Source organism: Varroa destructor, unplaced genomic scaffold (assembly GCF_002443255.2).
Source record: "Varroa destructor unplaced genomic scaffold, Vdes_3.0 BEIS01000006.1, whole genome shotgun sequence".
Taxonomy (NCBI): domain Eukaryota; kingdom Metazoa; phylum Arthropoda; class Arachnida; order Mesostigmata; family Varroidae; genus Varroa; species Varroa destructor.
In genome coordinates, this window is record NW_019211459.1 from 25,972,111 (window position 1) to 26,000,070 (window position 27,960).

The window sequence follows — 27,960 nt, forward strand, 5'->3', positions numbered from 1 at the left end:
TATATATACAAAATGTGACACCTTTGCTTGCCTTTAAACAGAAACATGCGTTTTAACGAATTTTGTTAATAGACGTGTCATCTTTGGCGGCCATATATATTCAATATAATTACTATTCATAAAAAGTATGACTTTAACTTGGAACTGAACCTTTCACTAGTCAAAACATCCCCTTCTTTAATCTGCAAGTAATTTCTTAAGCTAGCTTGTGCGAGAAAGCTCACTTTATCATCATCATCATCATCATTATTAATTCGAATGATTTACGATACGTTCTGTGCAGATGTCGATGGTAACGTACTCCAATTGATAGTATCTAGTGTAGAGATGACACGCGTTTCCTGCCCTTCCTTTAAACAGAGCTTTTTGGTTCAGTTCTACCTCAATGTGCAGTAAGATGATAGGGTTATACCTGGTAATAGCCTGGGCGGTCGAAATTACGACAGGAAAACGTAATTTCATGTTCAGTGAGATCTCTCCAAGATGACGCCTTTTGCGATTCGAGATTGATGACCTGTTGCCAGGAGCTGTTTGCACCATCTCCGACGTACTCCAGATCAACTCGGAACGAGTAGTCCTCTCTAAAAAAAGAGCAAGTACATCAGACCAAAATCGATGAGAAGCAACACAAACGAAAGTAACGTTCTTTTCTGTTTTTTTTTCTAACTACAGTTTGGTATTGTCATATACTCATGATTCTCTAAGCTGCTGCTGCTGCTGCTGCTGCTCGTTTCGATAATTATTAGCAGGATATATATGCCAATGATAAGATGAAGGTTCGACAGCTTGCTTTCAATGTGTTCTGTTAGCGGGCAAGGCTATCGTATTTATGGATGATGCAGGTTGCTCCTGCGTGATTTTTCCGGGAATTTGAAAATTGGGCGCACCAGTAGTTCCACTTGATTACGGTTCACTGAATAGGCTTATATATATACATTGTTTTGGTGAAGGAGGCCGCTAGACGCTGAAGTCAAATAGTCATAGCCACTTGGTGTAAACATATCGGATAAAAACAAACTCATGTGAAAAAACTAGGCCAGGTATTTGACCCAGCAGCCTGATTCACTGACCTGATTTTGCTATATTTGCCAGACTGATACCTACGGCACCTAGTTTTACAATATTTGCAAACGTATCTTATTTGGCTTGTACGTATTTGGCCTATGATAAATCAGATGACAAAATCTATGGCTCAGTCAAACTCGACTATTCTATAGCGGGTATTTCTGTTTGTACGTTTTCAATCAGCATCAGTTATTGCTGCCGTCGTGTTTGGTTATTATGTACTTCGAAAGAACCTGCGAGCCCGCTGAATGATAATAAAAGTGACACAGTTGTCGTTTCTTCTAAATTTTGATAGGCTCCATTGAAACCTTTATATATTGCTGGGAAAAACTACTTGAGGAGCGCTCTTTTAATACGGATCTTTAGACTGATACCTGCGTTGTAAAAGCGGCCTTTGCTTAGCATAGCCTATTATAATCGCGAGTATGACTTTCCAAATTGTATCTATACTATGTTCTTCTTTGTCCTGAAGCTGACGTTTGTGCTGAGCTGTCCTGGCTGATCGGATACACAATATGTTGCAACGAAGCCTTGAGCGAGCTTAAGAACTCCTCATCGATTCTGTCGACGAACGGCGATTGCGGTATCTTTTTAAGGAGAACTGTGGATTGCTGTAACATTTTTGGTGAGCGCATACCGTTGAAAAATACCATTAGGTTCAATTTCCGGTTGATAGACACATTAAAGCCGTCAATCCTTCCCCACTTTTTATTGTATGAAATTACGTACAGTTCTGCAAATATTTATATATATGGATACCGTGAGCGAGTCCATAGCTTGCTAACCGTCTGTAGGTAATAGATAATCAAACGTATTTTTAATCTAGTCGGTTTGCTTCAACCGGCTTTGCTTAAGTTAACATTGTTAAGTTACTGTAACAAACTGCATATTGCACTCAGGGTAGAAGAAATCTAGATCGTATTAAGGATTCGATCGAAAAACATAGAAACGTACGGAATAAGAAGCTTCGTAAAATTTTCGGAAGCTAGCCAACGTTTGATGTTGTCGATGACAGATTGCCGTGGAGTGCTCGTTCTTTGTATGTTCGAACCCTACTTTTTTCATAGAATGTAATAAGAGAAATTTCAATTATATAATGTTTTTTTTTTTAATTTAAAATCATATCGCCGTTGGTAATGCACCTAAGAAAATGTGTAAAATAAGTTAGCGACTCTTTTTATTGGTAGTAATTACTGTTTCTTTGAGTAAAAGCAATATCTGCGTCTGACCGCGAAATTCTATTCGAGTGCAAAACCAGAGATTCAACAGATAGCAGGTTCAACATCTAGATCTCCCCTAATCCCTTATGCCTCTGACAAAACTAGCTGCAGAGTCCTCCATAAATTATCAGTGTGATATAATAGCGAATTTCGCTTAAAAGATGGCTACCCGAAATGCATTAACTCTGGCATCATTTCCCACTGTGACGACGTTCGCTGGCGATGCGTCCTCTTGGTCAACTGACGATTCGGGCCTTCCGAGGCATTCTTCCGCCTCCTGACGCGCCGGCACTTTCAACCCGCTTCCGGTCTTACGGCTTCTTAGCCACGTCTTGAGACTTCCGGGCGCCAGGCAGCCGCACAACGGTTGTGCCTAAACTAACATACGTCTCAACTTTGTTCTTGTGCGCCGCCCCAAAGCACGACAGGAGTCGACAAGACGTTTGTTCTGATTTTCGTCTAAACTAACAAAAGAGATGCGCGTTTTGGAGCGTTTTGTGCTATCTAGGAACGTACTACTGTTTTTAAGGTACGATGAATCTACCGGGATTAAAAAAGAACTATTCAGTTTTGAATTAATGTAAGGATTAGTGGAGACCTATTGAAAAGATTTTCAGGGCATGTTTGTATATTATTTATATACAGGACACCAATAGATTGTTTATATGTTGTCACCAACAGATTTATTGCAATAACGGTAAGTTGATATTCTGATAACAACTAGAACGATGTATGTTCCTTTCTCGGATTTGACTCGGCCGCAGTTGAATGAATAGCCGACAAAAGTTGACTCGATGCATCGTCACCCGCACGGATAATCGAGCTGGCTTTTTCCGTTTCTGCTCACACTAAGTTTTTCCGTCTGGCAAACACATCGGCACCCGGCATTAATTCTGAGTATTCTTCATCTCCCGCTGAGATATTGAACAAGCCACACTGTGGCCCATAAGGCACTGAGAAAGTGCACTGTCTTTCTAGCTACCTCATAGCTTTACCCTTTGTAGGGCTCGTGAGGCTCGATGTCAGCTTAGTAACTTGGCCTTTGTAACTCCAATCTCCACCCTATTTAAATAAAAGATGCAATTTGCCTCACTTCTCTCTCTCCCTACAACTCCCTTGCTTGTATGACTTCAACCACTGATGTTTCTCTTAGTTTTGTTAATTTTGACACGCTGCTTTAACTTTTGCTAATAAAGGACTCATCACTAGTAGACACACTTTTATCTAAACTTCCACAGTGGCAGTAACTGTAATATCAACACGACAAACAAGAGAAACGGTAGGAGTCCTTGTAACATCCAAGTCGACGTTTTTGCCACAATATACCCACACAGCAAGCAGTCCGCGCACAGGCCAGTAGTAGTTCAATCAGCCGACATAAAAAAACACGTTATGATTGGCGTGTTTGGCAAGAAGCGCTTCTTGCTTTCTCTTATCGTTGTCGGTTGATGGCCTGGCGCGCGTTACTTTGGCAAAACTTCTACGTCCCCAGGATCTTTTCCCATCGCATCACCACTACTGTTCGACATCGTTGAGCTACGATGGAGCGTGATCGGATGGAAGAAATCCTGAACGAAGCCAGGCTTCAACGACGAGTACCGAGTATGGTCTATTAGTGTACAAGAGGGAGCCGCTCGGTGAGGGAAGAGCCGATATTTAACCAAGTAAATGTCTATCTCAGCGGGAACTAGCGCGCACTCTACCCACCTCAGCAGACAGACTTCTTGAGTTGATTTATGAATAGACAAGCTCGAAAGGTCCTTAGATGGCGCTACAACCTGTTTATCTTGCTATGGGCCTAAAAGCAACCGATGATCTAAATATTCTTTGTACAATGCTAGGGATTCGTGCGCATCGAAATCTTAGCGAGGAAGAAGGAACTTCGCCGGTAACAGTCGATCTGCAGACAGGAAGCGTTCGCAATGTTGTTTGATGCTTGAGTGAAGGACTTCTATCAGGTCTCATTCTAGTTGCCCTGCCTTGCCTTCCTTAATTCCGATTTTCGTTCCCATCTACGATTACTCAGTCTCTGCCGCTTTTCCCAGAGCTGCCCTTCAGCACCAGCTTTAAGCACGCTGCCATTGTACCTAGCGAGAGACACTCATATCAGAGCCATCCCATTGAGAATCAGAGAACGAGTGATCACTGCGTACCATATCTGATGTTATGCTTATTTCGATGAGCCCTGACATTCACGCACAGAGCCAAATCCCCCTCCGACTCTCATTAGTGTGTCTTGTCACTCACAGGGAAGGAACAGGAGTTGAGAGCCATCGCCTGAGCTTTGAGGATTCCGGCCAGTTTGCCTCTGCGCGATCCACACACAATCGCGTGCTGGATTTCCGCTATGAAAATAGATATTGTAAAGCGTATGTCATCGTTGCTGCCCCTTCGACGCAGGAGCATTTAGCTTATATTTCCAAGCAAAAAGCCGAAATATTTTTTTCGGATTGCGCAGTTTGGTTAGAATAATGGGCATCGCGGTTTATTCCAAATGAGTAATAGATGTTATATAGGTCAGTTCGTTCGATTATTGTGAAAATAAAAAAAAATCAATATCATCTAAGCGTTATAATGTCTTTATCGTCTCGTGATATATAATATGTTGTTCATACCGAATTTCCGATGTTTAAAGTCCCCTTTGTGCCTAGAAAGTTGAATCTAGTTAGACCTTGTGTCCTACGGATTATACGAGTTCATCAGACTAATTTGAGGGATTTACCAGATACCTTAAGGCGGTATTAGGAGACGATGAGCGGTATGGTATCTAAAGGAATTTCTCCGCATCTAGCGCACCTACATAGACCGTCCGGCTCGTGGGGACCTGGTTTCCCGCAGAGCCAATAGTGAAGACCGTGCACGGCAAAGCGAGTGACGACATGTCTGGTTCGTCCATTTGCACTCGTTGTTCTTCGTCACATCCTAGTCTTTTTCTAATCCCCATCAATCCCCGTGAATTATTGCTGCCAGTTCCTAAGGTTCGTCTCCAAGGCTTCAGTTGTTAGGAGCTCTCAGACAGCAGTGGTGAGTCTGCTAAGAAATATGCGAGGTAATTTGAGGTCACGATTTGCTAGTGCTTTTTTGCGGAAGAAGCCTTCGATGCGATTTAATTACTCGAGGTTTTACACTATAAACTGTTCCCAAATGACGCGGATCACATATATTCCGACCAAAGCTGAGAGCGGTCGCGAAGAATGGAGCTATTTCATCAGCCTTGCGACCAACGCGGTTTCGTGTGTTTTTCGAGGACGTGCGCAATAAAACTTCGGTCATTGGAATGAAAAGCAACTCGAAACACAATAACCCATTTAAAGGCGCAAAGTATTGGTGGTCGCTGTTTCGCCTCCTCTGCTAAATTTTATCGCCTCCATTTTGGTTAGTTTTAAAGTCACTGCAAACGTGTTATTGTCCCGTGAAGCCGGGCTAGATCTTGCTGCACTTAGAACCAGACCGACCCGTATATAACTAAGTCGCCTGAATGCAAGATAATCTCTGCCGTTTTGCTCGGCCCTTTTATTTTATCAGGGAGGCCTTTCAACAAAATTTAAGTTATCTCCCTGAGCCAGATTGTCTGTGCAGAAAACGAGGGTTCAGCCACTCCGTCGTCGATATTCGTTCTGTTCTTTTTTGTGGAACCGCGGTGAAAACGTTAAGCACATTCATAAGGACACTTACCCCGACATAGCCTTCGATGGCTGTCTTAAAATCGACAAACACCGCGTATAGCTAATTGCGCAACCTAGTCAGTGTTCTCTTGACGGCCACCATGAGGATTGTGCACGTTTCTTCTATAGAAAGTTCTGTCCGGAAGCTATAACGCTCCGTGGGGATGACGCGTCCCATGGTTACACGTAGGCACCGCATAGCCCGATTTGGACCTTGAAAATAGCTCTGTTTAAAACAGATGCCAGGCTTGCTCACAGGCAATTTAGCGTATAACTCAAACGCCCTTTCCTTTCCTGTCTCCCTTTTTATCTCATTATTGAAGTCTGTCATCCAGGGCGATGTTGTCCTGACTCCCGGGGCCGCCGCGGCTGGAAGCCAAAGTAATCGCTCTGCCTACTCAGGCGCTGAAGTTGACTCAAATTGTAGGCTTTACTAAGGCACCTTCAGCAGCAAAGCTGGCAAAAACATGTTCCAATGAGACCATTACCAACTGATCCTTTCTTAGAGGACTCCCAAGCGCAGGCAGCGCAGTCCAGTGCGGAAAGTCTGTTATAAACCAGGCCGTGTTGCGCTAGCCTAAATAGGTGAAGCTATTCAGGCTCGACAACGAACGCACAAAGGAACAAGCCAATGAAAGCCTGAATACCACCAGAACCCGTAACTATTCGACGTATGAGCTTTTCGCGGAAGAACGAAGAACAGCTGGAGAGCAACGAAAAATTAGACCTTACACGATGACTCCTACTATTACGGCTACGATTCGTTTATACCAGAAGTCACTGTTGGGCAAAAGCCCTGTTCGGGCACGGTTAGGGAAGATACCAGCGGTGGAAGCAACGGTTAAAAACTAACAGAGCTATGGAAACGCCGGAGTCGACGCTCCGCCAGTTCAACAAGATTCAGATTCTCTGATCCCTCGACAGGTATTACATTGTTCGGATAACTGCTTCTACTTGCGCAATGAACATGTGAAACAAATCCGGCGTCCGCTAGAGCTGAACGAAAATCAGATGGATACGGGAAACGTGAAAGTACGTATCTACAAGAGTAATCTATCTGAGTATCGACGGACGAATGTGTATCGAAAGACTTTATCTAAGCTTAGAGATGCTTGGAAAGATACCAGCACTAATCAAAACAAGAGCTGTATAATTGGTTGCAGATCATCATCATCATCATGGTTTGTGTAATAATCGACATTTCTAAGAATTCCCGGGTCCTCATAATAATTGTATTACACATAAATCAACTAGAACAAGTTAGATAAATACCGAGCAAAGTTCCTTTTGGTGTTTGGCCGTAAGTGTGCACATAGTAAAGTAGTAGCTGATGAAATTACCTAAATGTGTTACGGTTTACTCACTGTGGGGTTCTAGTACCTAAATAATAAAATCAAACTTTATGGTAGACGACATCAATCATTGAAAATAGACTGATCCGAGCTAAAACAAGTTAGCAAAGCACTCATCATGCGCGCTCAAACTACTACAGCTGCCATCATATTTTGATTGGCCAAAGGGGCATTCACCAAGTCACATATCTATGACAACACCGCCTGCAACGAGGAATAGCTTCAAAATTGAAAGCGACAAATTCGACAGCAGCCGAAATCTATTCTTAGGTTTGTCGCAAGCAAAGTTCAACCCCACGCGGCAGACGTATGCTGCTTCCAGGGTCTTGCTCTTTTTGCAGGGGGACCGCAGGGGGCGATGTAACTCCTTCAACAATGAAACAAAGCCTTGTGACGACTGACTAGACGTCGCCGAAGTGCACCAGCAAGCAAGCAAGCAAGCAACACTTAGCAAAGCAGTGGACAACGAAAGATGGAAAAGGAAAAGTTACTGCCAACGCAGACGAGACCCCCTGCGATGTTTGGCGAATGAGGCCATAGCTGAGGCTAGTTTAACGGTGTTGGCAATAACCCATTGGTGAACGTCTGGACAAGCAAATAAGGCAAAGACCGCCAGCAAAAAGACATTGCCAGAGCATCAATCGAAAAGCGGAAAGAGCGGCATCAAATCTCATTTTAACGAAACCAAATATTGCCCTATTGCCAAAGCTCACTCCCATCGCATCCGCGAAATCGTCTCGTCGATGAGTGAGTGACGAAGGAGAAAGGACATTTGGAAGAACAGACAGATACTGTCCAAGAGACCAAGCAAAAAAGTTATACTGTGAAGAAAAAAAGGCAACAGATCGAAACTGGAAAAAAAAAATGGTTATAGGAAAATTCTCTAAACAGCACTGCCTAAAGCTTGGTTTACAGCCAGTCAATGCGATAAGACAAAATGACAGTGCGAAAAAGACGAGATTCGAGGTATTTTCCCAGAATGAGCATTCGGAACATCGATGGTCGGTCGTTACATTTGAATGTATCTTTGCCGACTCTCCAGTAATAAAAATTACAACTTCCATTCGTTCTAGTTTGGGATTGTGCCAATCTTGGTCCTTGTCAAGTGCGATGGCAAGGCCTTTTAGACGAAACTCGGCAGCGAATAAATATGTATTCACCGGTTGCTGGAGCAACTCGGTCTGAAGCAAATCAGCGGTCAATTTTGAATCCGAAAAAAGATGAACATCTTCCATTCAGACTTAAGCCATGACGATATTCGGATGGTACCAGCTTCTAGCTCTACGAGATGCCCATAAACCTCAGAGGCTACGAAATGATCCGACGTCACTTCATTTTATAAGTGATATTAACGACATCATTTTCCAGTGGTTGGTCCTCCTTATTGTACATTTTAACTGGGCTTATTTGGATTTTAACTGCCATCCATAAACGATGGACTCACAGCTTAACTCTGAGCTATCTGCCTCTTTAACGAAAGTACTTTCAGAATCGCAGACATCATAAATACTTCATTGACATCCACTAAAAATTCGATATGTGAGGATCAGCATGTTCTTCAGTTATACTATACGAAATGTATCTCTGCTCTACCAAACTGAGGGCCCCTCGAGTGTCTGCGGTAGTAACGTTCTGCTTATTTGATCAGCCAGCCCCCGAATCGAACTCCAACTTATCGGATGTTCAGAACGCAGGTTGATTAGAGTACACAATTTTCCCCTAAGCGAGAGAGTGTGATCGGAGTATGGCAAAAGTGCCTGTATGTTCTGGTGATTCGTATTGTATGTACGTACGAACATTGTTTAAAGAGAGGTGGTGAGACTCAAAGTAAGTTTGAAGTAGCTCATTGAATTGGCATATCAAATAAGATCAAAAACATTTTGAGGTGTATTCAAAACTAGCAAAAATGTAAACTGTGTTTTTTTCGAGGGACACCCATAAATATATTGTACGTGTACAAAGGCGTCTGGTCTCAAATCTGGTTGCACTGTTTTATATAGGATAGATATTTCAATTTTCTTTATCTATCTCTATATGCTGTATAGGGCTAGAAAAGGAGCCAACGACAGTTGACTTCTCCAAGCAAAGCTATAAAAAATTCCCATTTTTGGGGCTCATGGTGGCCGATTTTCTACTGATATTCAGTGGTGAATTGAATAAACCCTCATAACACCTTTCCTTGTGATTTATCATAGCGTGCGTCATGGAAGAGAACACGGTCGCTTCTTAAGTGTACCTTCCCAAGGAGTTTCCAGCTTGACCTATTGCTGGCAAAACGATCGAGATTTTGAAAATGCGTTCGTACAAAGAGATCTATACTTCCCTGGCAAGATTTAATTTTCAATCGTGAAAAAGGCTTTGGTCAATTTAAACTATATCCGTTTCAATGCCACATAAAATTGTGTTGTGAGTGAAAGACCGACTGCACAGCAGGTACAGTGTAGAATTAGTTCCAGCTGACCTCGTTCTGTGAAACATGTCAGTTAAGGCGTGCCTACAACGGAAGGACCCGTACATGTAACGTAACAGTACCACGCAGGAATCGGCGCCTATTCGTAGCAAAAGCGCCACCACACGTGTGCTCTGGCTATTGCTTTGTCGCGCCGCGTCTTGCTGCTTCGACTACCGAAAAACTATCAACTAATAACAACACCTCGCTTCTAAGTGGGGTGACCTTGCTGCTTCAACGGTGGAAGAAAAACGTCAACATATTCCTCTGGCTTGCTTTTATTCAGGTGATCTCGATCCCAACCTTCTGCGTCAGTTTCGCCTAGTGTTAGATGCGTCCAGATAACGAATAAGAGAGACGCCGATTGGCTATCGCTTTGGTGTTCGACATTGGATAATAGATAAGGTAAGAATTGAACATGAACGCCGTAAAGTTCCATAAGTTAAATCTAGCAAAATGAATTTAACAACTCTCACGTGGAGTAGTTGTTGCCAACGCAGCTTTCATAATATGTTAAGTTGGGTTTCTTACCGTTAGCGAAATGCTTGAACGGGCTAAATTATCAAGACAACTTATTGAAACGAAACGTAGCGCTTCAAACGTGAATGTACATAATATCAAACACAGGAACAAACGAAGTAAACTTCACCAACAATCAGCTTCATTGAGAAAGCCTTTTTCGACTATACGTTGAGAACTCCAAGAGAAGTATATCAACAGTCTGGATCGGTTAAAGCATAATTTAATGGACTGAAATCCACCCGCATCTATCAACATTGATATGTAATGGAGACGTCCCCGAGTTAAAAGGGATAAGGACCGTTGTTTTCACGCCTGCCGTTTCGCAGATACAACGACGCGAGCAAACAGGAATACTATTAATTTGAATCACGTGTGCGATTATTACGAGCAAACTTTGCCCCACCATCGAACTCGGGCGCCTCAAAACCGGACGCACTTTGCCCAAAGTTAGTGAAGGAGGACGATAGCCACACAAATCCGTCGACCGGCAGCCGTAGAACTCCCAGAGTTACTGCAAATTACGTAGGTACATCTCACAGGAATTGCACAATATGACCGTAAAGAGCTGATACACATGAACTATGACAAAACAGTCGACTATAGTATGTTATTTGTCAGAATAATGCACCCGGATGTCAATACAATATTTTATTTACTTCTTTTCTACTTGTCATATGAGAAACAAACCTAGAACAAAAACCGAAAGTAGCTCAGATGAGAAACCTAAGCGTGGGACTAGGACCAAAAAAAGTAAGCGGGGCTCGAGAAACAACAAAATTCACCAGCTATCGGTGCAATTGTACGTTTCAGTTTTGAACAATTGCTATAAATAAGTTTTTTTTTCCGTGCTTTTATTTAGCTAACGAGGATCTCTGTATGTGATGCGTAGACAACGATGTTGCCCTCATACAAATGAGCCTATTGTGAATCCAGAGATATGCTTAAAAAGTGCCTGCTGGTATGCTGGCCTGCTGTATTATTTTTGAACTAATAACAGGACTTTTCAATATATAAAACCCGTACGTAGTACCGGTATTTTTGCTTGGAACATGAACGCCTGTCCATATAAATCATAAATTTGAAAATATCAGCATGTACATGTAGCATGCTATTATTAGAACAATCCAGGTCATAAAAAAGCAGCGTGTAGGATCCACTTGCGGCTACATGCATACGGTGAGCTGGCAGAGTCTCAACACTGTAATCACGTATAAAAAATATTTGAAGAGTCAGACATATCAAAATTTGCGTTTACAGGTCCGTATTGCATCACGGAAAGAACAGCCAATCGGAGGGCATGGAGAGCTGTAAGGCTGACGGATTTCGGTCTATTAGTAGCGATATCTCGAATATTCAACGTAATCAGAACTATTGTGTTTTCCTATCTATCTAGAAGAACTCTAGATGTGTGGACGCTTTTTTCTGTTAAAGAATGCAATTCTTTGCAACTATTTCAAGTGGGAATTAACTTTCTCAAGTTGTGAGCAGCGACGGTTCTCATCCAAGGCCCAAATGCTTAGGACGCAAGTTGGTTTAGCATTTATCTACCTAGGTCGATAAGCATCATTGGTAAAATACAACAAATAGCTTAACTGACTTATCTCTAGACCGTATACTGTTCCACGACCTCTGACGTTCGTATACGATCTCTTGGCGGTAAGAAGTAGTTTGGACATTTTGCGATGGACATCACATGGCTTGCTGTAAAAGTTCGTAACGAAGCTCCATAGGTCGATTAATAGACAGCTCAAATTTTTTATTACCCATATACCTATCGGACCAGTCAGCAAAGGTCGGTTGGTTGTTGACTCTGGCCAAATCGGATGTACTTCTCTAAGTACATTATGGCCGAGACCCTACGCAGATATTACCCGACGTAATAGAAAGAAGAGGTACTGCATATTCTCATGTGCCCCTTAGCCTTAATACGTAGCCTTAACTGTCAGTAGCCATCTATCCAATGTGTAACTGTTAAACAACCTGGCCAATACACCAGGGTAAACATAAAAACCTATATGTCTTTATTCGTTTATATTTGTTTTCTCACTTGTGAAAAGGAGGACATTTCATTTCTGGCAACTCGAAGTACACCGATGCGTCCGATGAGTGAGTCTCGATTAGGTATGGCACATGAATCTTCACCGAAGGCCATTCGACCACAGTGTCTCGACGAGATCGTGCCATTACCTGCAGGACAAGCAAAGGTCGATGGCTAGAAAAACGTTTGGATCGGTCAACATAACTGAAGTACAGCTGTGCTATTAAAGCGTATATGCAAAGTAACCGGGAATTCGGCCTGATTTATTATTTTTCTTATCGTTATGAGAAGTGCTATCGATCATACCGTTTCGTTCGAACGTAGTATAAGTTCAAAAGTATAATTCCCAGCCCGATGAACCATCCCACAGGGGATGATTACACGTCCCGAGGGTGTGAAGGGAGGAATTGCTGTTGATGAAGCTTTGCCTAGAAAAAGCATAACAATATCGATAAGATGAGGTTAGTTGACTCGACATATCAGTCTCTCTGAAGACTTTCAACTTAGTTACAGTAACCGTTAATGTGGGATTGTGTTAATCGGAACACACTGAAGAAGATTTGTTGTGTCTATATTATTGTAAGAATAGCCCTAACCTAGCCTCTAATAGTCCCTTTCTTTCGAAAAGCTGACCAGCAAATAGATTTATTTTTATCCAGGGTATTTGTTCGAAGATCGGAAAGTCTGTCGGAAATTCTTCCTATCTACAATCCTTATAACTGATTCAACGGGTAACTTCTGTATTATAATCGAATATATTACTATTGTCAAATAACATGATGTTTCGATTGTTTTTTTTTTATATGTGAAAAAAACAATAAAAATAACTGATGTTGAGAGAGTTTGAATCTTGTTAAGCATAAGATCGAATGTCAACATTTATGAAAGTAAACCCAGACGCTTTAGCGTAAGGCTAAATAATAATAATAAGAATATCGCTGGTCCAAAAATTTAAATTGTAGTAGATTCACGGCATGATAAAAACGAAAGACTACTGTTTAAAGAAAATGGGTTTATTAACAACAAAAAAATTGTGAGCTTAAGTTAAAACAAGCATATGCTTTTACGGTGAGCTAACATTTTACCCTAATTTAAACTTCTTTCGCTTCTAAGCTGACGGCCCGCTAATTTGAGCCTTTTTTTTTTAAAGGATTTGCAGTTCCAAAAAGTCCTCCTTATTCCCCTTTCTTTGTAATTGATTGTTCCATCTTTCACAGGACCTTGTGTATTCGGCTTATCTGTTAATCTGAGAGCAGATATAGACCGCGTACCCGATACTCCTATTCGTGTTTACTGTATCTATATGAACACCACATTGAAACCCCAGTTAACCGACAAAAAAGAGAAGAACGAGAAGAAATCGACTGCTCAACTTACAAATCGGAAAAAGCAGCATCTAATCTACTGCTTATCGATGTCTCCCTAATAAGGTTTGTTCAAGGTTCCCGTACAAGGAGACTGCGAGAGCATCTTTATTTGCGTGTCCACCGGTAACAATGCTAATACAAATGCAGGCATTAACCGAAACCAGTGTCTACCCGCCATCATCTGGTAGCAAACCTCCCTTGGAGGTTCTTTACCACTAGGGACGCAACGTCCAGGAATCTGTCTCCTCCCATTTAAACCGGCCCGCTGACCAGTTTCACGCCAACGGTCGCTACAGTGTCGAACGGGGCGCGCTGGGGCCAGGTCCCTTGCGGGTAAAAGCCTTCTCTTAGTTCCAACTCGAGTAACCGCTGTAGTCTGTCTACTGTTTCTGCCTACTAGTCCTCCATGTTCGTTCTATTCCACGAATTATAACAGCGTCTGTTGTTCAGCGACGATGCTCTCCTCTTGTCCCTCTAGTCGACTCCCCCGGCAACCCTGAACGAAACAATTCATTAACCGCCACCGTTACACACGCCCGCCAGCGTACTTCAGTAATCCTCACTATCTATGGATGTTTGGTATATCTACCCAGCTCTCTGCACAATCCGAAATTTGACCTTTGCATCGAGAGTGAAGCTAATGGAGATCTGCTGAATTCGTAGTGGTTAGCGGGGACACGTAAAACTACAGTGTCGAAAAATGAGACCGCAACGAATTCAGAGCCTCTATCCGTTCTTCTACGTGGCTCAACTAGGAAACGCAAGGTGCCGGTGCAATGATTACTACTATAACTGGCCATAATTACGAAGTACAAGAAAAACGCGATGTAATGGAAAGAAAGACTGGAAGCTTGTTAAAGAGACACTTATACGACGCTATCTATGTACGGTATTAGACTCATAGGAACTTACGTATAGACGGTATGATTGCAAAGGTAACAGGCGATGATCGCCGACGACTCATGTTCCACAACGGACCGAGCTGGATATCTTTGTGTGCTGCCCATGATGATATGAGCGGCCCATGCGAGCGTTCCGATGGGCAACTCGTCCGTGAAAATGCTCAATTAAATTCCATAAGCGTGGAGGTATGCTTACACGCATGCTAGCCAGTGGCAACGATGGGATCACTGAATAGTGCAATTCAAGTATGGCGTTATAGCCCAGAATTGATGGGAATGGTATGGATAGCGAGTGCTAACCATAGACAGAAGCGATAGTAGCATAAGGTTATGTATCAGTATGCAATAGGAGTAGTTTTAAATTCTGCTTGCAAATCCAGTGCTTACGCTGAAGTTCTGGGTAACGGCCAACAACGCCTGTTGGCCGTTATTCAGAACCGAAGCCAATATGCGTTTTCTGACTATTTTCGTCATGACATATAAGTCATAATGTATGCAGATGTCTGGGTCATTTCTAAATTAGATGCACTTATCATCGCCATGCAATAGATGCTCGCTGGTATGAAAATTAATTAAAAAGAGCAGATATATTTGCAGCTGCAGGGAGCGGCTTGACGACTAATGAAAAGGTGTTCACGTTGAAAGCGGTTCGTCTATAGGGATCCCCAGAATTTTTCGTTTGATGCCTAGCTAGCTCTTTCCCGATGTTCGACGATGGCGTAGTCTTCCTGGCTAAAAGTCTAAGTTCATTCCACCTCTTCTGACTTTAGCTTACAATGCCCAATGTTCCCGGTTAGCACATTCTGACTTCACTTTGTTCTCAGACTGACTAAATACTAGGAGGCCCACTAAATAGGGTAGAGCTGTACGGAAACGATCGGTAACCCCGATGACCCAGTGGATGCGTCACAGCTCAGTCAATTGGATTCTATGTTACCCACCACTCTAGTAGATATGAGCAGTTTGTGGTTCTGAATGTTTAGATGCTTAGGCGAAATGATGTTGATAGTCGAGTTGCTATTGGGTTAGAGGATGCGTTACACTATAACAACAGGACATGTGCTCAAATAACTAGCGTATTATAAACAGCTAGTACGTTGGGATACTGTTTCTTTTTAAGATCGTTCCCTCTTGCTAATTTTACTGCCATTGAGAGTCCTAATACATTATTAGAACAATATCTATAATTTACACTGTCAACGAAACGAGTTAACCCCATGCGATTTTACCATACTTGGTAAATGCCTGGCCTCAACGTGAGGAAAAGATGCAAATACTCATGCCTTGCTGAGTCCTAGCGTACCGTTCAACAGGTAGTGATCGAACAGGGAACTTTTGCAATGTTTGTTGGTACGCTGCGTGAAGGATCTAAGTAAGGCCAAAGCTAAATGTGCTGTCACAGACAAGTACACAAGATACAATAGCAGTTTCCTAGCTCACGCTGTCGTGCGTCAATGAAATGGCTTTGGTGTACACATATTCGCCTGCAGGTGCCTCTTTTCTGCAAGGCCAAAGGCATGCTCGCTCAAGCGAAACTCCTGCCACGTGCTTCTGTCCGGCTTTCTATACTGGTTTTTATAGCGATAGGACTTTAAGCTGAAGTAGGTACAAAGCGCAGACACGCAGAGTTTAAGAGTAAGATAATACATGATATGAGAACCATTTATTATTAAGAATAATGCAATACATTTATTCGTTGTTAAAATTAGTTACGCATCAGGTAATTTTCGAGTTTTCTCACCATAACCGATGCTCTCAGTCGTTCCTTCTACGGCAGGTTACGGTACTGCTATCTAGGACTCAAAAATTTGTCAAGGACAGCGAACTCGATAAGGGCAAGTTGGAAAAGGCAATCAGAAAAAAAGTTTGACTAAATTTACTTCTCATTCTATTGCATGGTTTTTTCCCCTAAAGGATTAAAACGTAATTTTACTCAGATTTGCGCCTAGGTTACCTATCGTGTCCTTAAATTTAGCAATCAAACACCATCACGAGGACAATTATTTTAGGCTAGTTTTTCATATTGATTCAAGAATCGCCGTACGTTTTCCAGCGTATGACCATTTGCGCATTTGGGCGTCGAGCCCAAATGTAAGTTGACGTAGAGCACTAGTCGATATTTCGCCAATATTATTGCTGGGTCTCTAATGAACGTTTATTATTATTATTATTATGATTAGTTGCCAGCTGTTATTCCTATTCTCATGGCTGTTTCTGTTACGGTGAAGAATGACTCTTTGCACTACTTCTAAACAATCAGGTTTCTGTGGCATATATTATGTACGCTTGAAAATGACGCGTCCTTGTTTCATCCGAGCGGTTCTTAATGCTTTCATCTCAGAGTCTCAGAAATATGACTTGGATTCCGCAGTAACTTCTAGTGGCGGCTTCCAGCACGCGTCTGGCACGTCTGGTTGTGGCTTCTGCTTTCCGTGAGCTGAGGTTCACCGTTTCAGGAAAAACTAAAATCAAAAAGTAAGCAACGGAGAATTTGTTCAACAATTTTCGTACAACTCTTATATTCATGACTCCATCGTCTGATGTGTAAGCATTACCCCATTCGTGAGGGATCCCTGGAAAATGTAACAGTCAGGGGTGACGGGATTCATCTGTCGATGAACACACGCAGGGGGGAATTTGGTCAGCATCGTCGCTCATTCAACCTTGTCTCCACACGTGGACGTAAAAATGAGCTTAAGAAAGGACACCAGCCAGCATTTCCAACCATACCTTTGATGTGCTTCATCTCTTGAAAAGAGCTTTTCTCCCGAGGAGTGTATGCTAGCTACGTTGGACCTAACTAAGCTGTTCGTTTTAAGCAAACAGAGAAAAACGTTCGACTTTGGGTGCAAGTTTTGCCATATCCATGCGTGCATATACCACATACAATGAGAAGAGTCGGAGCAGAATAGGAAGTAGGCGATAGACAACTCTATGTACATTATGTATTGGTGTCCATATTGATATCATCTTGAACCCAATTGTTTTAGATGTTTGGACAGCAATAGAAGCTGATCAGTTAAGAAGGATAGACTATTGCTGCAGATTGTCCGTGGACGCGTAAAACTACAAAAATGAAAGCATATACTGTGTATATACCAGTAGATTAATAACGACATGTCGGTCTTCATCTGTTAGCCAAAGTAGGTAGTATTATATATGAATTCAAATGTATAAAGGAACGCGCGTGTCAGCCAGTGCGCAAAGAACTATTAACTTATATTATTATTATGTTACGAGCTAAGGTCACATAGGCTCCTGGAATATATGTAGGATACCTTCTATATCAGGTTCCATGTTGACCTGTATCAAGTCTCGCGGTCAGGGCTAGCGAATTATAAAACTAGATTAATAGACAGATCCCGTTAGCTGCGAGGCCTTATTATTTGTTACACGAAGTTTCTGACTCACGAACAGAAACATACGGTAGAAACTATCGCACAGTTCTAGCTGAAAGAGATACACCTCACTCTAAAATGAAATTGACATAGAAGCAAAACGATCAATGCTTTGCTAGAGAAGAAAAAACATCCCGTACGTACAACCTCTTAGCTACTGCGAAAATTGCGAGCTTTACCTGCAAAAATACCTGCTTGATAGGGTGGACCAGCCGGTCCTCTTAATGCCGGAATAATCGAAACGCGCCTATTGCCGTAACCGGAAAGTTGTTTTGCTCAAATCCAACTGCTCGACTTCCCTAACGGGCCGATGAGAGCGATCTTATATAATCTTTCACATCGGTGAATGCTGCAGTCAGCTAGTTTGAGTATTTTCCGTTTCCACTATAAAGCAACGTTCGAGTCAAGTTAGGGTTGCAAGCAGCAATTACGCAGTGATAGGAAAAACCCATTTCAAGGAAGAGCGTTTTGAAGGCGGCACCTCATTGAAGGGCGGGCGCATCCTCTTATAAATAGTGTGACAGTGTAACATAACGAATACGACTTTTCTCGTGTATTCTTAAATATTATCAGTTTGACAACGAACAACGAGATATAATAATAATATCCAGAGATAGTTGAACCGGAAGTACCTGTTTAGGTAGACTTTAATAACCAAAGTAAAATATATATTCAAAGAACATCACATAACATTAAAGGGTAAATCAACACGTATAGCGAGAACAAAAGACAGTCTTGAGAATACGGTTGTTCCACATATTTTCCATAGGATGTCTCATATTCCAACAAGATCGGAAGCCGATACTTCCCAGAGTAATCGCAAAAAGCTTGACCTCAGATATTAATTATAGACGGTTCATTACGATTATTGGCTTTAGACCTTCACCGGCTATAAACATTGTAACCATCGCCACCTTAGCGTACCAGTGCCACCGCTCCACCCAATAACTTCAATAGAAGTCGGCCTAATGTTATGAATTACATGCTGACGCGAACTGGTCAGGCCCTGGTGCCATTGCTTCCATATACGGGAAAAAATTCGGCCTGATTCTAGTTTCGATTTAAATGCTCATAATCGCCGGACAGTTGCCTAATGTGCCTAATCCTAATAGGTGTCTGGTGTAGCCCTTATAATTATTTCGAGTTATCGATAGACATTTTGTCTCTTGCTATTATATCAACGTAATAAAAGAAAAGGCGATGCATAAAACATTTCGCACGTACCTAAGCGTTTTTACTATTCGTTTCTTGGAAATGGCAAGCGAGATAGCCCGTATAAATGCAACTTTTTCATAGTATAATAAAAGGGAAAATTATATTCCGCCAATTCAATACATAAATAAATATTAATACAAGATCGTTATTGCTATACGTATAATATAAATAAAATCCCTTCCTAGGTTCATCCTTTCTCATGTCCTCACAAAGAACTATAAAGTGTCTCATTATCACCATTTTTTCAGGTAAAGCACTCCGTCCAATGTAAGTAAAAGCTCTTCTTAAACGCGATCTACCGCTGAGTGGGGGTATACCTTGGCGTTGTTGATACGTTCGAGTGGGACCAAAGAGCTTTCCACAGTCAGTCTACGAGCTGATTTTCTGTTTTTCCCTACGTCGCCTGAACCTCAAGCAAAAAAAGACAGTCAAGAAGCTTTTCAACTCTCAATCTGAGACTGATAGCCAAGAAAACTAGTTTATTTTGGTTCACGCTGCTATTGGCGACAGCTTGGCCACTCCGCCGGTCCAAACTCCTCCCCGAACTCGATCCTAAAACAGGTCACTTGTTCTCTTTCTTTCAATAAAAGCTTCACAACCCCTTTTCGCACCCTGTATCATGTACATGCACCTTACGGTCAGCAATACTTATGATGGCCCGTCCCTTTTCCCATAAAACATCTCTCGTCCCCTTCAGAAATGCCTGTCTCTGAAATCTTCGTCTGTCGTTTGGCCTCATCTATTGAGATTGGTCGCTGTACGTCCAGCAGCTGCAACAGCAGAGATTGAACGCCATTTTTAGCAAGAGTGAGTAGGAGAAGCTATACGAGAAAAGCATACTAGTACAACCCTCGTGGGCGAGGCCGATACCGGAACGGTTGAAGCGCAGGTTCAATTGCCCTGATTGCAACGGAGCGTTCCGACTACGAGTGGTGCTGCTGCCGCAATTACCACATAATGTTTCCTGCATGGCCACGCTAAATCAAAGGACTTTGGCCGCCAATGACGCGTAGCCAAGCCTCTTTTATGGCTCAGCTACTAGCGCTCGCAAGGGAGAATACTCGGCTGAGCCTAACCGAGGTCGAGCTCGAGGCCGGCTTTAAAGGTTCGTCCTCGAGCACGAAAACTGGTAGAGCTTATAACACGTCAGGCGTGATAGACACACATACACACAGATATAGGGAATAAAAGGGAAAGCTTTAACTGATCTACGCTGACGGCCCAGACCCATCAAAGAAGATAATAAGTTAGAAATTTTGTTGAGCGGGGGGATTTCACGCAAACCAGAAGAGTGGATGCATTTTTTTGCCTTACTTAGTCAGAATGATATACAGAGGGAGCGATATAAACAGAACGAGTACACTTTTTCGGTTTGTTTTCATTATCAAACAATTAGCAAAGGAACTAATTCAGTTCTTTGGCTGCGTTACACGTCAAAAACGCGACGTTTCAACTCCTATCTCTTCTTAATAATAGGCAGAACCTAATTAGCTTGCGTCGTAAGAAGTATGGAATTTCACATTATGACAGCTTACCTAGTCAGATGATTAGCAAATCTGTTCTTTGTAATTTGTTCATAGCATTGCTAGCTCTAGTTGGCTTTATTCAAACTAAAAGTTCAGCTGAAAACAATATTATATACTTCAACCTAACGAACAATAAAAGTTTGCTTAAGATGATGAATTTGATGAAGCTCTAATATCAATTTATTAACATAACGTGTACCAGCACAGCAAATCCTTTGGGGACAGTTCAATTTCGAGCAGGGGAAAGTCGATCAGAGAAATTGCGGTTGTATGCAAACGGAAAGCAAAAACAAGATCAAACCATCGTGTACATCTACAGCATATTTATCTAGACGTCACATTAATAAAAACGCGTTTTTAATATCATTTTACAATCAATTTGCAAATTTAGCTTCGTAATTACCGAAATATTTAAAAACCACATAGGCGTGCCTGTAAGTACTCTCGAACCCTCAAGGTAGCTCCCATAATGAAAAGTTCGGCATAGTTCTTTGTTTTAGCTTGGTATCCTGTCAAGAGCCAAAAAACGGCTGTTGTTAAATATGTATATATAACTTGTACTTACCATTACCAGGATCGTTATCGATGTGCTTATCATTAATAATCGTGATGGGAAGTAGCTCCTTGAGCGTAGCGCAGTCATAAAACAATCTCTATCTCAATGAACGATCTGAAGAATACGGCTTTTACCAATTGATCGACCAGCTCCCAGTTGTAAGTACAATGTATCTTGTAGGCTTTTCACGAACGTGTTGCCTTCTTGCTAGTACACACTATAGTGCTATGAAGCCCATGGGATCTATGCTTTTCGCTGGTTCATTGCTTTCAGTTATCGGTAGCGAAGAAAGTGCAATGCTACAATGCTTTCGCTTCATATACTCGTACCGATCCAATGACGCTCTGCAGAGCTCTCTTTCTCGAAACAGAAAAATAATTATCATGTTAGCCTACCCAGTTGTTTTCCTTGATTCGTTATACGGTGCAGACGCCCGCAGGCGAGGCGGGTTCGTGGCCATGGCAATGGTTAGGTTGAATATATACACGTTTCAATGAGTGGGCTATTTTGATTTTCCAGATGTTTAGTCAGCTCTAGGGACGCAGTGAAAAGCCATCATTACTGCTGCTGTTCCCGCTGCTTTGTTATGCAAAACAGCTCGCAAAGCTGCCGCTCTGATTCACGTTGCCATTTGCTTTACTTTCATCCCTCGTTGGTACTATAGACCTTTGCCTGGCGCCGCTGGCTATCCGTATACACCAGCCTGTCAACCTAGTAGCCGGAGTGCCTCTTGGTAATCGCTGAAACGCCACTAACATTTCAGGATCCTCCCCCAGTTTCAGGGAAAACTGGTCAATAATTCAATAGAGTAGCTTGCCATTGTTTTCTGTCAGCCGCTCGCTTGAGAACTCCAGTTGCGGAACTTCTGCCTAGTTGAACTGGCAACAAGGTTCAGCTGCCTATGCTTAGTCCGTATACTCGAGGTGAGACAGAACAACCGACTGGATGCACCGGTGCATGATGAATATATGTGAGGCAGCCTCGTGCCCTCATGAGACCCACCCAGGATTTTTCAGACCCAAGTCAACCTGATCACTTCTAACCGTCCGAAGGGCGAAAACGGCTAGCTTGCATAGAACACGATGGTATATATTAGATTGATATCTATGAGAAAAACTGGCTCCGGAAATTTGACTTTGTAGCAGTGCTAGTTAGGTTAATAGTTCTGTCATACAATACTGATAGCGACAAAGAAGACGGTTGGGGTTTTGGCTGCGACTAACGATGCATTTTCACTTCCAAATCGTTCGAGATCAGCTCTGATTAAATACTGTTTGCTATTGTACTAATCTGCATCGCTGCTTTACAAATGTAGTTCACAAAGGTATCGTATGTTAAAATTGGATTGTGGGTTATCCAGCTTGCGCGTGTAGCTTTCGATATGCATGATTATGCTACACGCACTATACGACGCGATCGAGCTAACAATTCCAGTAACAAGTCCTTTGTGAAGCGTTTTTTTTTCTTATATGCTTTACCAACATAAAGCACATTAGAGCTTTATATGTTCAAAAACAAATGGTCTCAATTTTTCTGCACGACTCTTTAAATTCCTTTACAGCTTATTTTTCCTGGGGTCGCAGGCGGTAAGTTCTCTATTAAGCACAGGACGTTTGTCATTTTCCAAAGCCCGATTACAAATGAGATACGGGTAGGACTCTGGATCTTCGAAATCCCCGATATGAGGTCTGTTTGAAAGCATCTTATTAGTCTTTGGCGTCTAATTTTAATTGCGACGATTGCTTGTAGCCGATACCCAGAGGATATTCATTTTTATACGAGTTTCGGCGCTCCATAGAACATGTAGCTGTATACTAACCAAAAAAGCTGCAGGGTAAACATATCAATACCTTAATACCCATAAAACATAGCGAAGAAGAAATTGAAGCTCCTTATGGCTACTGAAAGGGACTTGCGTTTGAAACAGTAGAATTGTAAATATTTAATTAGGGCAGCCCAAGTTGTTTATACTCAACCGTTACACCCTAACATGACTCCTTAGCGGCATTGTCCTGGCCTAAAAACTTTGAAACTAATTAGAGGCAGCAGAAGAGAATATGCAATTAAATCTTAGTTGGTTTTCTTTCTCGTTAATAGTGCAACACATCTTTTAATACTCTAGAAAGTTCACTTAATATACAGTCTATTTGTATATCGTTCTGAGAAAAAAAACCTTGAGCAATAGACTGAAAATTCGGGAAATTGGCGTCGACGCTCCTATTCGCTAGCGGTGTGTAACATGTATTCTAGTTTTCGTCTTTGCAATGGTGTCATGGAATAGCAGAGGGATCTCTAAAGAACACATTGAGCGGCATTATTTCGAAAAGCAGATTTCCTACATGCGCTTTAACATTGGCCTGAATTAGTTAATTGTTAATAATAAAGGAGCAAGTGGAGAAGCAGCAAATATACAAAGTGCTACAATTTTTTTTTGTTTTATAGCCATAGCACCGATGCACTTTTCAACGTAACGTGCATTGCTTTTTCTAGTGAAAAACTTGCTAAGCCAAATCATCGTAGATAATTACACGACAAGCAAAACATTATACGGAAGATTTTTGTACTATAATTTCACGAGTTTTGAAATTACCTCACTTTACATACGTGTTCTCCCGGACGAGCTTATCGCATTATAAGATACACGCAAAGTTCCCCTGGTAAAACAGTCCTACCTTCCTTCATATAATGCATAAGGCCTTCACTGAAGCAACGTTTAAGGCAGCTTAGCTGATAAAGTGTATACTGCTTGCCCCGCATAAAATCCAGTACAAAATATAATTGTAAGTTCCATTTCAAGTTCAAGTAGGCTGGCAGGCTCAACTTCCAACGCCTTTATGGAAAGTGTACAAAAAATAATTCCCTTCCATCTTTCGCCTTTAAGAAACATTTCATCAACATGAATCGCCATACTGAAAGAGATTCTCTATTATAGATCAAAACTATAACTATGCACGCTTTGGACCACGCAAAAAAAGGGAGGAACAACAATCCGTGTAGGAAGGCACGATAATCTATTCTGATCTCGTTATTTAGTACGTTGTAGCGGTCCTGAAAAGTCTGTTTTTTGAACGCCGTTCTGTGAATGGACCAGTGCGAGGGAGAAACATATGAGGATAATACCTCATCGCGCTATATGAACAGAACCTTGTCGACTGGTCCTTCCGGTAGAGGAGATGCATTGCTGTTAACGCTCGATAAAGCGTTTATGGGTGAACCAAACTCCTTTGTCGCAAAGGGGAAATCCTACACCAGAGAAAGCAGTCTGACGGTATGAACAAAGCGGTTTAGCAGACGACGTTGGTTTCCAAACGACTTTCAAACATCGGAACCTAAGTTAGATCTAGTGCGAGAGACGACCTCGGGGAAAAGCTGTGACCTCAGGTTATATTATCGCGCGTGTAATAAATGACCACAGCGTCTACCTTTGTGTCGGTGTATATACTACTCTTCTCATGGAAGCACTACGAAAAGTCGTGTTTATATTCATGATAGTAAGAGGAGAACAAGCGATGTGGACTCCTGTGTGATACACAAGTTTAGATAGAGCAGGGATACATGCTTTCTGCAAAATACATGGTTCCAAAACGATAATTAAGTTCAGTCAAAAGTGGAGTTTCTGAAGCAACATAGTGCAAACAAGTATACAAATGTTCTACCAGGTATCTGTGTTATTTTTGTCTTTATGATAGGGCATTGGGGAACGTGTTAGGGAAAAGTTAGGAACACCTGATTAGTAGGTTTGAGCACAAACATACTTCGTCTCGGGTAGCGAGCCAGTCGTCTGAAGTAATGCGTAACGGTTCCAGCGCCGGACGTAGAAACGTTCCATAAGTATACGATCCAATTTGACGATGTTGTGTAATTTTTGGTACATCATGAACAGTGGTTCCGAAATGGGCGAAGTAGTGATTCCAGGCAATTATCATGGATTCCTATCAAAATTTTAACATTAAATAGAAAAGTTACGTACAGAAACGAGGAAAACCGAAATTTTAACGAACGGTTTGGTTTCTTCGTTAAAACCCAACAGGCTTTCATCCGCCGCTAGCAACAGACTGTGAGCCACTGCAGGTCCAGCGTTGCTCACCCAAAACATTGTGGCGCGAATTTTATATCAGCGACATGCTTGCGATTCATTCTATTCACACGGTTTTCCCTGTCTCCCTCTTTGGACTCTGCCACGTTTTCCATCAAAAGCAAGTTTCGAGAGAGAGAGTCAATTTTGATATCAATATAGACACGACATGGCTCATCTAGGAGGCATGGGAAACAGGCCTGCTTCAGAAGCTGCCTCGAGTCAAAATATTCACTTTCTCATACACGAACACATACGACGGTGCGGTCAGCCGCCACCGGCGACTGGCGAATTGAAAGATCCGTTGTAACCCAATGGATCCCTCTTTTTACTCACTAGCATCTCGCTCTTCGCTATATCTAAGCTCTATTTAAGATTTATTGCCGTGTCATGCGATTCGTTTTGCGGCAGCCAGCGCGCGCCGCTTGCTCTCAGCGTATTGATCCCTGGCTGTCAGGGGACCTTGGCGCCCACTTACCAAAGCCCAAACCATTTATACCACCTAAGCCTGCCTCATATCTATAGGGCAGCGTCAAAGCACCAACCAAATGATTTGATTGTATGAAGGGAAAAGCGACGTATCAGTCAAAGCTTGCTTTATTAGCTTTCGCGAAAAGACGTTGACACCGAAATGGTGCTCAGCTCCAAAGAGAAACTGCCAAGCGATGCCGAAAAAAACTAAGCAATAGTGTTGTCAACGCGCAAATGTAAATACATTAAATAGGCGTGTAAAAGTATGCAAAGATGGAAAACTCAACGGTCCTAGATGGGCGTAACGGCTAGGACTCAGATCAACCTAAGGCAAACGTTAATAAACAAAGTAAACTATAACGACAATCGTTTGGGGCGTTTAGGCAAAGCGCACTTGAGTTTACTACCCTATTAGAGACCACTTATTTACATCTCATAATGGAGAAAGACAAATTACTTGTTTGGAAGACTGGCAATTTTAATGGCAAACTGTGTATTACTCAGATAAAGGCCTTTTGAGCAAGCCCTAGCATATCGATTTAAATATTGTCAGATACCCAGAAGGCGCAATTCAAGTACTGCTGAATGTATTCTATTCTAATGGAGACCTTCCTGAGCAGTTTACGTATTGAAACGGTAACTTTCCGGCAATTCCCTACAATATCTGACTGAACGGTAAAACGTATAATCGTATAATCTGTTCGATCAGGCGACATCTCCACCAATATACAATCCTAGGGGAAACGCTCGCTTTGCAGCCTTGGCCCGTAGATAATATCCTTAATGCTTTAATCTCTACTGCTCGCAAGTATATCGCGATAGGTTGGTTGAAGCCTAGCTGCTTCACAGAACATTTTTAAGGACACTTAGACGCACTTATAGGGACCGATGTTCGACAGTTCGGAGAATCAAAGCCTGTAAAGAGAAAGCTCGCTTTCTCGAAAGCGGCAACGTCTACGGGAGGCAAATCACGCTCATCACGTTTACTTTCGAGGAAACGGTGCATGGAAATTTTCTCGCGCAGTCTTTTATATGACAAAGAACTATTGCCAGTAGCGGGTAATACGTAAGCATAGTGAATCACAGTGGATCGGAGTTCTGTTTCTCTAGACTAACGTATAGGGATTACAGAAGGTTTGTATAGTTCACATAAATATATGGAAGAAGGAGAAAAAGACTTGAAGATCTTTCAAATCAGATTAAAACATTTAGCATCAGGGTAGCCATAGCTCACGTGCTGTGTCCACATAAACATTTGTCATTTTTATGAAATCGGTGTTCTTTCGTTTCACAAACCCCGTCACAAACCCCCGAAATGATTCGTGAAACATCTACTCGCTGGTATAAGAAAAAATACATTTAAGAGGTACCTTATGGCACGTCGTTTTAGTTGCCTCTAGTGCCCGATGGTTAAATATTATACAGTTACACAAAGTAGGAGTTATCGAGAAACTAGTGCTCGCTACGAACGACGCCATGACAGATATTGCCGCTGCTTCATCGTATCATCGTAGATATCACAGGTAATAATAGTTCGGCGTATCACCACTAACATTATAACTAAACGTTCTCTATTTTACACAAAGCGTCTATAGCATATAATGTATGTCGCAAAGCCTGAACTTATGCAAAGGTCCTGGTCCTTTTTTCTTCTTCAACGAATGGCTGAACTTTACGGCTTCAAGCATCGCATGATGAGGTTCAATGATTCGATAGATACCAGCTCACAATTTTGATTTAGTGAAAAAACTTTGGTTCAACGATGCACCCGGGTTCCTTTGTCAGAGACCCACTCGGTGACGCTTTCGCTCGGCAGTGACGCTGTTCGTAGATTTCATTTACGTTTCCTATGGTAGTTCCTATCCTTGAATGATTACACAAGGCATTATGGTTTATGTATCTCAAATTTTGTAAAATCTTTACCTAACTTTTATAACGGGAATCACGCGTATGCACTATGCAAATTTATGAGACTGAGTTGAAGCTCAGTGTTAGCATTATTCCTTAATCTCTCTGAAGATTCAATGAGTCCTATGTTGAGGTCTGTACAGTTTTCAGATACCCCACTGTATGTATAATACACTAAAGTACATAGATTTTTGTCTTCATAAAACATGCTGTCGCGTCGTAGTCTCGGGG

At 42.0% G+C, this 27,960-nt stretch overlaps 1 protein-coding gene across 3 annotated transcripts in view; it reads right to left on the reverse strand.

The window, feature by feature from the left end:
* gogo (thrombospondin-1 like protein golden goal) overlaps positions 1 to 27,960 on the reverse strand; it is a 92,439-nt gene that overhangs the window by 9,295 nt on the left and 55,184 nt on the right. For 2 of the 3 annotated variants that reach the window (XM_022810635.2, XM_086993640.1), the window contains 3 exons: positions 12,618 to 12,739; positions 12,321 to 12,460; positions 413 to 581 (listed from right to left, as the gene is read on the reverse strand). In XM_022810635.2, the coding sequence (XP_022666370.1) occupies positions 413 to 581; positions 12,321 to 12,460; positions 12,618 to 12,739 (431 nt within the window). Of the gene's footprint in view, positions 1 to 412; positions 582 to 12,320; positions 12,461 to 12,617; positions 12,740 to 14,590; positions 16,197 to 27,960 lie in introns of those variants that run through there. The other variant, XM_086993639.1, reaches the window with a different exon arrangement.